General features: G+C 36.0%; 1 protein-coding gene across 5 annotated transcripts; it reads left to right on the top strand.

Moving 5' to 3' along the window:
- Nucleotides 1-41: 41 nt before the first annotated feature.
- LOC129438449 (myelin-associated glycoprotein) lies at nucleotides 42-7,875 on the top strand. 5 transcript variants are annotated; one of them, XM_073862851.1, is made up of 10 exons: nucleotides 43-442; nucleotides 1,229-1,298; nucleotides 1,737-2,093; nucleotides 2,723-3,013; nucleotides 5,862-6,110; nucleotides 6,249-6,503; nucleotides 6,596-6,680; nucleotides 6,767-6,850; nucleotides 6,984-7,050; nucleotides 7,409-7,875. In XM_073862851.1, the coding sequence occupies exons 2-10, from the start codon at nucleotides 1,250-1,252 to the stop codon at nucleotides 7,463-7,465; spliced, it is 1,494 nt and encodes a 497-aa protein (XP_073718952.1). In that variant the 5' UTR covers nucleotides 43-442; nucleotides 1,229-1,249; the 3' UTR covers nucleotides 7,466-7,875. The 5 variants fall into 5 exon arrangements, with proteins under 5 accessions (XP_073718954.1, XP_073718952.1, XP_073718953.1 ...); XM_073862850.1 differs by having other exon boundaries at nucleotides 44-442; nucleotides 6,764-6,850; XM_073862853.1 differs by lacking the exon at nucleotides 6,984-7,050 and having other exon boundaries at nucleotides 42-442.
- Nucleotides 7,876-14,451: the final 6,576 nt, after the last annotated feature.

The following is a 14,451-nucleotide window of genomic DNA, read 5'->3' as shown; positions in this document are numbered from 1 at the left end:
GCGGGCGAGTTGATTATCTCTGTTCTTCAACAACAGGAAGTTAGACTAAACGTGTTAAGCCACACTGACTCACATGTAAATGTTCTTCTCTACAATTGTTGGAAAGGCGACAAGAAGCCCCCTTATTGCTCAGATGAAAAATGTGTGTTCAGTAGCAATAGCAAGTGTTTCACTATAGGCTATTTAAAAATTGCTGAATGATAGGTTTAATGTTTTTTGCTTAAAGATGGTGATATGGGAGTACTTATTCTGCACTTGTTAGTATCTACTGGTGTATTTTATTTACCACTACAGAGTCTATTAGAGTCACTAGCAGATAATAGGAAGTTAAAAGGCTTTTGATTTTACTAAGACAAAAGTTATGCTCCGTCAGAAGGGAAGTATTTAGATCTCTACATCTTCTGCATATCAGCTTGGGTACAGTTTAAGGACACACTGTAAGGTATGTGACAGCGATGCTAAGATTTATTTACCTCTTTTCTTTCTGGAATCCCTGCAGGTCTTTTTGTCCATTATCTGTAAAAAAAATATAACAATAACTTTAAATGTCACTTTTAAATGTTATACTTTTTGTTAAAATAATACTCAGTGTGATTTGTGACTGTAAGTGTAAAAAGACTGAAATACAGAATTGTTGTAGATATACATTAAGTGCTTTCAGTACAAGGGACGAGCCCAGCCATTAGGTTAAATTAACCCATAATGTTTTTATTAGTGCTGGGCAAAGATTAATCGCGATTAATCGCATACAAAATAAAAATTATATTTTTGCATAATATATGAATGTGTGTGCTGTGTGTAATTATTATGCATAAATACACACACATTCATGTATGTATTTAAGAAATATTTACATGTGTATATATATATTTATTTATATTTTTATATATTCTATATTATATATAAATAAATAAATCTGAAATTACTATATGTATGTGTGTGTGGTTGAATATACATAATAATTATACTCAGTACACACACACACACACACACATATTATGCAAAAAAAAATTTTTATTTTGAATGCGATTAATCATGATTGATCTTTTCCCAGCACTAGTTTTTATTTGACCCAACAATGGGTTAAATTATCTCAACATAGGTTAAACTTTAAATTACAACCCAACGGGCTGGGCTTGTCTCTTTTTGAAAATAACCCAGCATTAATTAGTGTATATAGAAATTATATAAGAAACCATTAAATTGACAAAATCCCCTTAAATTTCAGGTGCTCCATTCTGATGTAAAGATGGTGGTTTTCCTAAACAGCTTTTTTGCATTTGTTTTCTACCTAAGAGGTTAGTAAAATAAAGTAGGCCTATGATTATGTTTTAATTTATTATTCAGAAAGGTAAGTTAAAACATGTTTGGTTTGATTGATTTACTGTCCAGAGAATAATCTCATATTTAACTCCAAAATGTAAAATAGCAAAGTGAATCATTCCTGACATGAATCACAGTCTAATTTTAGATGTCTGTCAGAAACTATTATGTGTATAAGTAATGACCAAGACGCATGTCTGGCCCTAAACTAAGAAACGACAATGTCTGCAAAAAGAAAAGTGTTTAAATGTAATGGTTCATTAGATAACCAATAAAGCTGGCGTTGTGGAAAAAGGCATTCATTGCTAACTAAACTATATAAACACTAGTTTAATAAACTTGGTAAATTATTAAGTGGACTTTAGAGAAAGTGTCTACCAAATGCATAAATGTAAATTTGAATTTCTTCTCAGCATCATCTGCTAGTGATAACTCTTGGAATGCTGAAATACCAAAATCAGTAGTGGGTCTGTCTGGATCATGTGTGGTGATCCCTTGTAAGTTCAACTACCCATCAGAAGGAAAGACATACAACAAATTTACAGGAATCTGGTACAAAGATGGATCTGTAATCTACCACAAAGAGACTTCCGAAATCATTGAAAATTTTAAGAGTCGCTCTACTCTTCTTGGTGATCTCCATCATAAAAACTGCACTTTGAAAATCAACTCTTTATATCCCAGTGATGCTGGATCGTACATGTTCCGCATCGAGATCAAAGATTCAAAGTACTCATACCAGGACAATAAAGTTTCTATTACAGTGAAAGGTACGAGTAGTTGATGCTATTTGTTCCATAAAAATGTCAGCTGGTACTTATTCACATGTTTAACATCACATTTAGATCAAATTTGCAGTCCTTAACTTTCGTATCTTTATCTCTTCATCTCGGCCTGAAAAATAGAATTTGTAAATATTTTTTTGAGTTGGCTAATTTGTATGAATTCATACAAAGTTATTCGTGCAAAAATGCGCTTCCCATGAAAAAAACAACAACAACAAACCAAACCCCAAACCCCAACGCCACAGGGGTCAAGCCAAATCACTCAAAAATTTACGAATGTGGTCGTATGAATTATTACGAATTATCCAACTCGTAAAATATGTACGAATTCTCGTGAGATAGCATTGAAATTGAAGGTTACTTTACATATATTTACGTGAACTGAAGTCTAATGATGTCACACTGACAATGAAAAAGAACCCGATAGCAAAACTTTCAATCATAATTACAAGTTTACAGTTGTAAATCCGGACGAGAAGAAAGTTTTAGACATAGATTTTTCATACTTTTGTTTGTTTTTAAGCATTGCAGGTTTAATTTGTATAAATGTATAGTACATCACATCAATATGTCATATACTGTAAATAGTTTTAAATATAAAAACTAATTACCAGATTCACCTGAACAACCCATCATATCTGTGGATGAGGAAGTGATGTCACAGAAAGAAATGACCGCTACCTGTATCGTGTCACATTCCTGCCCGTCTGACCTGCCCAAGCTCACCTGGAACCACAACGGCATGCACACAAGTCATTCACAGCCACAAGACCACGGTCAATGGAGATTAACATCATCTCTGACCTTCACACCCTCCAGAGAAGATCATAATAAACCTCTCAACTGCTCTGCAGACTTCACTGGTGGGAAAAAAGTGACCAGCAGCAAAACACTTAAAGTTAAATGTAAGTTGAGAAAAGTTTTTTTCCGTCTTAGAAGTGTTTATTCCAGTTAACAAACAGAGATCTTAAACAGTGCACATTAGAGACCAAGGGTTTTTTTAAACCAGGGGCCTCCAGGAGGTTCTAGGGGGTCCCCAGAAAATTTCAGAGGATAAAAATTATTACACCATTTTTTAAAATGAATTTATGAGGTGTTTATCTTTCATGTCTTGCCACATATATGCCAGTATTGTTTTAAATGCCATGCATCTTTCTAGTGTGTTTCCCTTATTACAGTGCCCATTATCACACTGGTGTTTATAAGGCCGTATCCTTGTGAAACAAGGTTTATTGTCAAAGTTGCTGTATGTACAAATACATTGGATTTGATACATTCAGCATTACTCTAAAGTAAGATGTCAAATAAATCTTTGGTCCTCGGAATATGTATGTGAAGTTATAGCTCAAAACACCATGGTTTTTGGGTGTGTCCTTTAAAATGCAAACGAGCTGATCTCTGTACTAAATGGCAGTGCTGCTGTTGGATACACTCTAAAAACAAACGGTGCTAAATTGCACTAAAAGTGGTTCACTGGCTCGTAATCATAGGGAAACCATTTTAAGTGCCATATAGCACCTGTGTAGAACCGTATTGTGTTGGTGATATAGTGGTGCTATATCTTCCCCGGATGATTCTTCATAAGTGCTTTATTTATAGGTGCTATATAGCACTTAAAGTGGTTCCCCTATGATCACAAGCTTTTAGTGCTATTTAGTACTATTTAGCTGCACACTTGTGGGCTCGCAATCTATTCGTCTTTCAACATGAAATAAACAACTAGATAAAAATTCCACATTTGCAGCTCTCACATGCATGAGTACTTGTAAAATATGCTTGCGCTGTTTCAAAAACTAGTCAAATTATTTGGTCTCAGTGTGGAGCCCTTGGTGCCCCCCTACTGGCTGAGCCTCAGGGCACTTGCCCTATCCCGACTATGGATAATCCGGCCCTGATTTTAGGAAGGGGGTCCCTCTTAAGTCAAGAGGCTCATATTTGGAGGTCCCTGATACCATAAATTAAAAAAACTGTTATAGAACAACAAGAAAACAAAATGATAAAACATAAAAACAGTGCAATCCTTTAAAAAAATCCCCATAAGTAGGTTACAGTATAACAGAAAGTTATTTGTCAGTAGCCGCTTTTGCACTATCGGGCCTGTGCGAGCCAGGGCTTCAAACGGGCCTCACGGAGCCAATAGCCTCAGACCTCCAGCTGTGTAGCCAAAATCACGACGCGTTTGCATTGTCAAGCCAATAGCGCCGCAGCGGTTCAGAAAACCCCGCCCTTAATACGCCTACCTGGATGTAACGTCACACCGTGAGGAAGTTACTTCAATCTGACAATTTGCAATCGTTATTTGTATTTTAAGTTTTTTGTATGCAAACGTAATGTAGCATTTGTATTTGTATTTTAAGTGTTTTGAATGCAAACGTTATGTAGCATGTTAACTCACCGACTGTAGATACCATCGTGACTCGAGTGATCGCTTCTTTAATACATGGACGATGAAATGATGATCCAACACACATCTTTAATTTCTCAGCACTGTTGCACTTTAAACACTTTGTTCTGTGCCCGAAACTTTATAAACTTCTCCCGAACCGGTAGCGGTGTGCGCCGGATCCTTAGCATGGCGAGTTCGGCGTTGTAACGCGTCTTTGTTTTTTACATATGCAGATCATTTTCTACAGTCCGAAGTACAAACATAGAAGGCATCTTCCGTGAAACAGTAAATTACTGGTGATCCCGGTTATTTTTAAAGTTTTAACTCTGGATGCGCACCAGAGACTCAGATAAACTCCGCCTTTGACCTTTACCACTTCCCTAGCCCCGAGAAGCCCGCTCTGGCCCAAGGATTTCGGCGGGCCAGAAAAGCCGGGCCTTAAGCACCAACGAAGCACCAGTGAAGCACGATCATGCCCCAGAAGTGACAATGCAAACGCCACAGGCCTCGGCAGGCACTGGCACGCCCGCTTGAAGCCCGATAGTGCAAACACGGCTAGTGACACTTATAGAGGTTTTTGTGTTATAAATATGTTTGAAGGATTTGTAGTACATCTTTGTTTATAAAAATGTTAAATACACAATGAAACCAAAATAGGGATAGTATTAGTTTACATAGTGGGATACTTAGTGGGATAGTAACCCAGTCTCACGAAATTTTGTCATATAGTCACGTAACTTTTTGATTCTTTTTTTTTGTGGTATTGTCATGAATTTCGGAATATTTTCGTGATCGTATCACGAATTTCTGTTTACGTGTCATTGTCATATATTGGTTACTTAACTTCTTTTTCCTATATTCAAACCATTGTCTCTTCGGTTTAGGGTTAGATTTGGTGTTCGCGTTAGGATGTCACTTTAAAGGGATAGTTTGTCCAAAAATGATGTTGAGCCCATGATTTGCTCACCGCGGAGCCGCCTGGGATGCATGTGTCCATCGTTTTTCACATTTTCAGTTATTTTAGGAAATGTTAAAATAAATGTCGAAATTTTCCATTGTTAATTGTGGTTGTCCAGTGTTTGTCACAAGATGGCACCAAATGGTAATCTTTGTTGGTAATCTTTGTTGGCGCGGAGGGATTTTAAACATACAAGTAGTACCGGCTAGGCGTTACTTTGGATTGGTTATTATTTGAAAAGAGCAAACCTGCAAATGTCTCAACTGACCAATCAGAATCAAGCATTCCAGAGAGCCATGTAATAAGCACTTTTATTTTTAACAATGTACTGAATCTCACACAGGTCATTGGATGCTCAGAAATTTGGTGATGTCCTAATTAAATTGAATCAACATTTTATCTTTCTCAGATCCTCCATATAATGTAAATGTGAAGAGTAACTCGCCGGTGAAGGAGAACACGTCTGTTGAACTGAACTGCTCCTGTGACAGTAATCCACCTGCTAGTTTCCAGTGGATTAGTTTAAATGGATCTGTGTTGGCAAATGGACCCAACTATAAACTGATCCATGTGTCCCGGTATACTGAAGCCATATCCTGTACTGCCAGTAACACAGAGGGAAAAAACAACTCCAGTCCACAGAAGATTAATGTGTTGTGTAAGTATGATGTGTTACAAATGAAGGGCCTTCATTTAATATATCTAGTTTTAAAAATTAAGTAGTACCTACAGGTACAGTATAGTTAGTTATACTGTTAATATCTATGTATCTACCCACCTACCTACCTATTTATAGATCCTCCTGAGATTAAAAACGAGTCTTCCTGCAAAACAGAGCCTACAATCTGTGTTTGTATCGTGGACTCCAACCCACCCAGTGAAGTCAAGTGGCTTGCTCCCACAGGAGCTTTCCCCAGCTCTAGTGTTGAACAAAATGGTTTTCTTACCAACTTTACCCTTCAGGGGTGGGAGGGTTTCCCTGACGCTATCCATTGCTTTGCCAGTAACAGTGAGGGAAACTCTGTCATAACTCTCCAAGTCCCTAATCATCGTAAGACTTAATATTCAAATATAAATGTTGATGTCTGTATCACTGGTTTTATTTAAAAAAAAATGTTTTAAATTATTTCTTTTGTTTTACAGGTATGATCATATATATTGCGCTTGCCACAGCTGCTGTTTTAGTTATTTTAGTGGTCATTTCAGTTTGTGTAGCCAAAAGACACTGGTAAGAATCTCTCTCTCTCTCTCTCTCTCTCTCTTTCTCGTTTCTTGTCTTTCATAAAAGTCTTTCCACTATTTGTCTTGAAGTAGGTGCAAAGCTCAGGAACAGCATTTAATAGATATGAAAGCTGACCCAAATGAAATGAAGATAACCCCAAAGTCTGGCTTAGAAAGGTGTGCACATTTTAACTGGCCAATTGCTTTCACACAACACAACTGAGAGAGATATGTTATCTTCACAAATTGTTAAGTGTGTTTGTATCAAAACACACATTTATTATTTTATTTACACATTTTTTTAATGCAGCAACGAAGGGAAAAGCAATGACATTTACATAAATAACCAAGATGACCTTGATTATGAGAACTGGGGGGTAGGTACACATGCTTTTCTTTCATACAGTAAATGCAGGAGTCCTGTGTGAATTCTGTTCTGTATGTGTGAAGTATGAAAGTTCATTTAAGGTTTATTAACACTTTAATGGAGGTGTTGCTTTGTATGCTGGATTTGATTTAGTTCAATGTTGCCTACGCTAACAGCCGAATAGTCATGTCACTTATCAACAGTTGTTTATTAGTATTGCAATAGTTAAAACCGTGACATTATATCAGCCTCAGGTTTGTCTGCATTTGCCACAGCAGTTTTATAAGTAAAAGGGTTTATTTGAAATGAATTAAATGAATCTGTGATATATGATAGTGTAATATATGACATTATTTTCTTGTTGACAGTGTGATGACCTGCCATGTGGACAAGATGAAGATGAAGCAGTCTATGCTAACACGTAAAAATAAATAAACACATGATTAACCTGTTTGTTTAAATCAGAAAGGTAAAGTGCCTCACGCCATATATTTCCTTGGCTATGCAATGTCTGTACAATTAATTTCTAAGAAGTTTTTTCAAATGTTTTTTTTTTCTTAAGGCGTAGCATCAAGTTCCTTAATTCAGTGTAGGTAGCAAGACGGTTTTATTTTAAAAGCAAAAGTTTCATTTCCTCTTTGTGTAACATTTTTTAGCCTAACTACCTAACTGTTTTTTTTTTTTTTTTGCATGACATTTGAACTATTGTTATAACTAATACACATAATGGCTTATTTGGCTCTAAAGCTTGTATGGTCTCTGAGCAGGTGCAAAGCAATTCTTGTATAACTACTATGAAGTCTAAAAATAATTTGGGTACTTTGCCTAAAGTTTCAGACATGTAGCTTAAAGGATTAGTCCATTTTCTTAAAAGAAAAATCCAGATGATTTGCTCACCACCATGTCATCCAGGGTGTTGATGTCTTTCTTTGTTCAGTCGAGAAGAAATTGTGTTTTTTGGGCAAAACATTGCAGGATTTTTCTAATTTTAATGGACTTTAATAAAGCCCAACATTTAATACTTAACTCAACACTTAACAGTTTTTTTAACGGAGTTTCAAAGGACTCTAAACGATCCCAAGCGAGGCATAAGGGTCTTATCTAGCAAAACGATTGTCTTTTTTGACAATAAAAGTAACAAATATACACTTTTAAAGCACAACTTCTCGTCCAGATCCGGTCGTGATGCGCCAGCTGAACCCACGCAATACCTCATGACGTCAAGAGGTCACAGAGGACGAACGCGAAACTCCGCCCCAGTGTTTACAAGCGTCTTGAACGAGGACCGTTCCTACATTGTTGTATGTCAACTGATACTAATTAATGTCTTTGTGGCAGTTTATTGTTTAAAATGGTCCGCAAATGTGCGTTTTATATATGTAACACGTGACCTCCCTACGTCACTACGCATTAACGTTAGGTCGCGCTGGACCAGACCTAGACGAAAAGTTGTGGTTTAAAAGTACATATTTTTTATTTTTCTTGTCGGAAGTGACAATCGTTTCGCTAGATAGGACCCTTGTGCCTCGTTTGGGATTGTTTGTAGTCCTTTGAAACTCCGTTGAAAAAAAGACTGTTATGTGTTGAGTTGAATGTTGAATGTTGGGTCCTATTAAAGTCCATTAAAATGAGAAAAATCCTGCAATGTTTTCCTCAAAAAACATATTTTCTTCTCGACTGAACAAAGAAAGACATCAACATTTTGGATGACATGGTGGTGAATAAATTATCTGGATTTTTCTTTTGGGAGAATGGACTAATCCTTTAAGTGCAGTGCCCTTAACCCACACTAAACCCAAACTTCGAATACCACTTCGGAGCAGCCAGAAGTTAATGTCAGGAGTATCCAAATGTGAAGTAAAAGTAACATGCTTGCCGAAATGTGTCCTCTGCATTTAACCCATCCCCATGCGCTGTGGGGAGCTATTAGGGTTAAGGTGCCTTGCTTAAGGGCACCACACTCACAACCTGCCAGCCGTGAGACTCGAACCGGCAACTCTCGGGTTAAATAAACATTTATATCAAATTCAAATTTCCAACTTGTCCCAAGGCTAGTGGCACGGTCTGGTTACCAGTCTCAATGGTGCAATCTCACTTTTTAACATTATAGCTATAGAGATAAAACTTTTATTTACCAAACCCTAATGTTAACAGTCAAATTACTGGACGTTTATCTGTATGCCATGAAGATGATAATAGCAAATAGGAATGCGTAAACAGAAAAGATAATAAAGAGATAAGATCATTGGCCATTGACAAGAGACTCAGAAGAAGACATATCAAGATGTACGTATTCATTGATTTTATACACTCCCAAATGCAAACTATGCTGTATTTAGGCCTACACCCAATATTTACAGACTAAAAACAAACAAACAAACAAAATTATAAGCGACACATTTTACTGGTCTTAACCAATAGGGGTCGCCATTCTCTCACATTTTGTTAATGGCCAACCCTAAACAAGCCCTTTACAGAACATTTATGCATATATCAGACTCTTTTATCCAAAGTGACTTACAGTGTAATCAAGCTATAAGAAATCAAACCCATAACCTTTGCACTGCTAACAATGCTTTACCAACTGCTACAGGAACATTTTCTCTCTCTTTGCTTTTTTTTCTTTTTCAACACATGAGACGAAGCACACAAATGATGTTGAATGTTTCATACCAACAATGTAAATAAATGGAATGATTTCCATGGACCTTTAAGCTGATACATGTTAATCTAACTGGTTAGTTGTAACATTTTGACACAAATGAAAAAAAATCCTGACACTTTAAATAGCTTTAGCACAATTTATTAGGAATTAAAATGAGCTCTGGAAGACAATGATATGACCAAGACAAAACTTGATAAAGAAGAAGTTAGACTTAATTAGTTTGACAGATGTTTAACAAAAACAAGAATACATTCAAATTATATATTTTTTTATCATACAGTATGTGAGTTCATATATGTGTAACTAAATGGTATGTATTAGGAAGTTTTCTAATGCCCCAATGATAGCTTGAGACCATTTTTGACCTTTATTCATTTATTTGACAGTGTACTATGATAAAGCAGAATGTGCTGGTAAATAAAGTGTTAAATGTGAATTGCTCTGTGGGTTTTTTTCTTTATAAATGTTTTTTTTTATGCAAAAGCTCAGCAGATATAATTTGTTAATAATTTCGCTGTTTCTGAGGCCTTTCTTCTTTGTAATGAAAAACCTCAAAAATAACTGTAGTTTTACGTTTGGATGGATCCATAATTTCATGCCGCTTTTTTCTGTTGGAAAAGATATTAAAAAAAGAATCAAGGCCAAAATAGAAAATATATAGTCTGAATGCAAAATGTATTAAGGAGAATCCTGTATAAATCACTGAAAAGACATTCACATGATTATTGAGAGATACATTGTTTTGATTGTTGCACATTTTAGGTAAGTTATGAATGTAGATGATACCTTTTGTAGGACTCACGACAACACAAAGCCACAGAAAAGATGACTGCAGAAATAACCATTACTGTCCAAAAAGAAATCACCACTGAAAAGTTGTCAAAAGTGTCAAAATTACAGTAAGAACAAGTTATATACTGACAAATTATGACAGACAGACAGTGACATCATGACATGACAGTGACCTTTGGCTATACAGTACATCTATGACCAGGTTTTACGCTTTTACTAATAATCATGACTATATAAAATACTTTATACTGTTCAATAGTAATTGAATTGATTAGTATGATGATGCATTATTATACAGTGTTTTCAGATTGTGAGGTCCCAACATCATCAAGAATATGAGGTTGTGCCCTCTACCACTCAAAAATACAAGCCAACCTAGCTATCTAAAATCTTTGTATGCAATTTAATAATATATTTCTTTTGATATTGCTTTTGACCACTTTATTGTGCAAATGTAAATAGATAAATACAGTACAGTAATTAAACATTCAGATAAAATGCAACATTATTAAATGAAGATTAAACATACTTGAGATGGTGTGTCCCAAAAACTTCTAACACTAGATAATTGTGACTCTGCCTGTAAAAACCCAGCTGAATTTTTTATTTGTGTTTTTTAAAATGCAGAATGTATAATTTTTATATTATGTAAGGACAGAAATGTTTAGGATAATTTTAGTAACAATAGCATTTAAAAGATAGTTTAAGCTGCAAATACAGTCCTACTCCTAACCTAAACAGTTTATTAAAATAATGCATTTATTAGATCAACATACAAGCGGATAGAACTAAATTAATTTGGAAAAAGAGGAATAGTGAAATGACTTATATTAGTAAATTATTAATTAATAATGTGGTTGAAGAAGACAAAAAAATCAGTTTGTTTGTTTGTTACTCAGTTTACAAGAATCTATATACTCTAAATGCACCTTCTGGTCTAAATAGCTTTCTGAATAATTTGGCAGATAAATCTAAAGTAGTCTAGTTTAATATTGTGTAATTCTCTGAAAGTCATTTCATTAGGTAAATGAGTAAACCATCTTAAATAAATAAGTCTGAAATTATGACGTGTCACTTAAATGAGTAAAACACTCTCCCGTGATTTTACGTTCAAATGTGTTGGTCTTTAAATCTGTTAATACGTAAAAAAAATGTTGATAGTCCTGTCAACATATATATATATATATATATATATATATTCATGCATTTGGCAGACGCCTTTATCCAAAGCAACTTTTAACCAACGTGTGTTCCCTGGGTTTGAACCATAGACTTTAAAAAGAAAATGGACTTATGCCACATTTACACATAGCCAGGTATTTATAGAAACAAATATTTCCCCACCATTGTTTTCAATATTAACTCTTTCACCGCCAGCATTTTTTAAAAAAGTTGCCAGCCAGCGCCAGCGTTTTTCATGATTTTCACAAAAGTTTAATGCCTTCCAGAAAATGTTCTTCTTTAAATATAGACCGTTTCAGCAGTAAACACATAAACAAGCGGCTGCACGTAGCTTCCGGTAAACTCCGCTAAGAATAAATAACAACAAAGTTCTTTAAACGTAGTTTATTTATATAACAAGCAAAAAAACAACACATAGATTACATAGGAAACCTAAACATTTGTTATTTTCGACGAGGCATTTCTTCAAGAGATCAGTTTAGCAACTAGTCAGAGCATTAAAAAAACGAAACCGGAAGTAAGGTTCGGATCCAGACGTGTATCACGTGCTACCAATGAAACCGTCTATATAAACATACAATATACCAAATGAAAGATCAGACCCTCTGCTTTTAAACATAAAAAAAGTGTCATCCTACCTTCAGTAGTTCTTTTGTAATCAGCTTTTGAATATGGGTAGGTTTCTGCAAAAACACCACACCTTGAGCAAAAAGCCGAGACAATTCCATTCCTGTGACGGACCTCCCATAGAGATCCCATTCAGAGCGATCTTCAAAACAGACACAGACACGCAGCAGCTTGCCATAGGGCAATAATTCCGGTTGTAAAAAGTTGCTAGGGGATAATAGCGGTATTGCGGAAAGACGGAAATACTCGTCATTGGCGGGAAAGCGTTTTCTCTTGATTGACGAGATATCTCGTCAATGGCGGGGAAAGAGATAACATTGTGCACAAAACATTGTTTTCAAAAAACTGTCATTTACATTAACCCACATAAATATGTTGTCGAGCGCCATAATAACTATGACAAACCTATGGGCGGCAGTGTAGAGAGAGGAATAAAGCCATGCAAGCCAAGGATCAAAATCCTCAGAATCGACACCAACGAATAACACAAGCGACTTCCTGTTCCTTTCATAGGGCGCTCACATGACGTTAAGCATTTTCTGCCGCATAATGTGACTTTTCAGAATCTAAAACCCTATTTCTCCCAGTTGACATGGCAACACATAACCGGGGTTATCAGAAATCTCCACTTTGGCCTGAAGTTTTAGAAATAATCATTTTCTGTGATGAAAACAAGGTTTTCGTGTAAATGAGAGGCCAAACCGCAAGGAAATATCTGCGTCTTTCCTTCGTGTAAATGGGGCAGTAGTGTATGTGATGTCACCCATAGGTTTCTGAAAATTGTTTTTGTAGCCATCACAATCTTGGTTGCACGCAGTGGCGGATTTAGCAAATTGGGGGCCCAAGGCAAAGGTATGTATGGGGCCCATCTTTAAACGAGAACGCAAAAATGAAGATGAAAAGCAGAGAACACACAAAGGGTGTGTTCACACGACAACCGTATTTACTTACAGGTGTGAGTCTGGAAGTGTCCTGTTCACACAGCAAATTAAAGACACAAATAGAACACTGCCTGTATGAACGAGCAACCGACCTCAAACCCGTATTCTAGTTACACGCGGCGCCTGTAACCATAGTGACGGACGTAAATATTAAAAATATTTATGCAATGTGCAAAACTTTATTTATGTAATTAACAAAAATAGCTGGCTTGTGTAACGCTTACGCATTGTGCAGAGAAAAATAAACAAGAGTGGTATGAATGAACATAAAATCACTCCACGTTTTACCAAAGCAGGTATATCCATTACAAAAGTAATCATAATGTAAAGTAATTGAACTTTATGTAAAGCATTAAACAAAACCAAATAGGAAGTGCGCTTACGCTCCCGCTCTGTAGGTGGTGCAGAGAGTATGGTTTATCAACCGCAAGCAAAACCAGTCTCTTAGCGCCACCTAGAGAGCGGGAGCATAAAAGCGCACTTCATATGTTGCCAAGGTTCTGTATGGACGCTAATAACGTTGTAAATAACATTCAATATCCTGCAAAAACTGACCGATTTGCTTCAAAAGCAGCAAAAAATGTCACCAGGAGTCATGGGGAATATTTTGTATTGGATAATCTGCTTTTTGAGTTCTCGAAGTGACGCATCTTTTGCCTTGAATTATATGACTCACAGATGGGGTTTTTTTGCAAAATATCTTCTTTATTGCTTCACTGAAGATAAAAGGTGAGTAAATTAACAGCAAATTTTTATATACCTTTTATTATACACTTAAGATTATATTAATCGTCCACTTTTAAGGTTTAAACTTTATATATCTCACTTACTGCACGCGATTTTATGCGTAATGTCATATGTTCTGTGACGTCTATGAAGTTAATATAATATCACATTAACTTTATGGAGCAATTCTGCTGAGTTTGCAGTCATTTTCATGCACTGTAATGTTATCTTAACTCTTTCCCCGCCAATGACGAGATTTTCCGTCTTTCCGCAATACCGCTATTATCCACCAGGTGGCGCACTTCCGCAACTTTTTAAACCGGAAGTATTGCCCTCTGGCAAGCTGCTGCATGTCCGTGTCTGTTTTAAAGATCGCTCTGAATGGGATCGCTATGAAAAGTCCATCACAAAAATGAAATTATCTCTGCTTTTTGCTCAAAATGTGATGTTTTTGCAGAAACCTACCCATATTCAAAAG

Source organism: Misgurnus anguillicaudatus, chromosome 24, assembly GCF_027580225.2.
Source record: "Misgurnus anguillicaudatus chromosome 24, ASM2758022v2, whole genome shotgun sequence".
In the NCBI taxonomy this organism is placed as follows: domain Eukaryota; kingdom Metazoa; phylum Chordata; class Actinopteri; order Cypriniformes; family Cobitidae; genus Misgurnus; species Misgurnus anguillicaudatus.
Note: the sequence above shows the minus strand (reverse complement) of the source record. Positions and strands in the feature narration are given on the sequence as shown.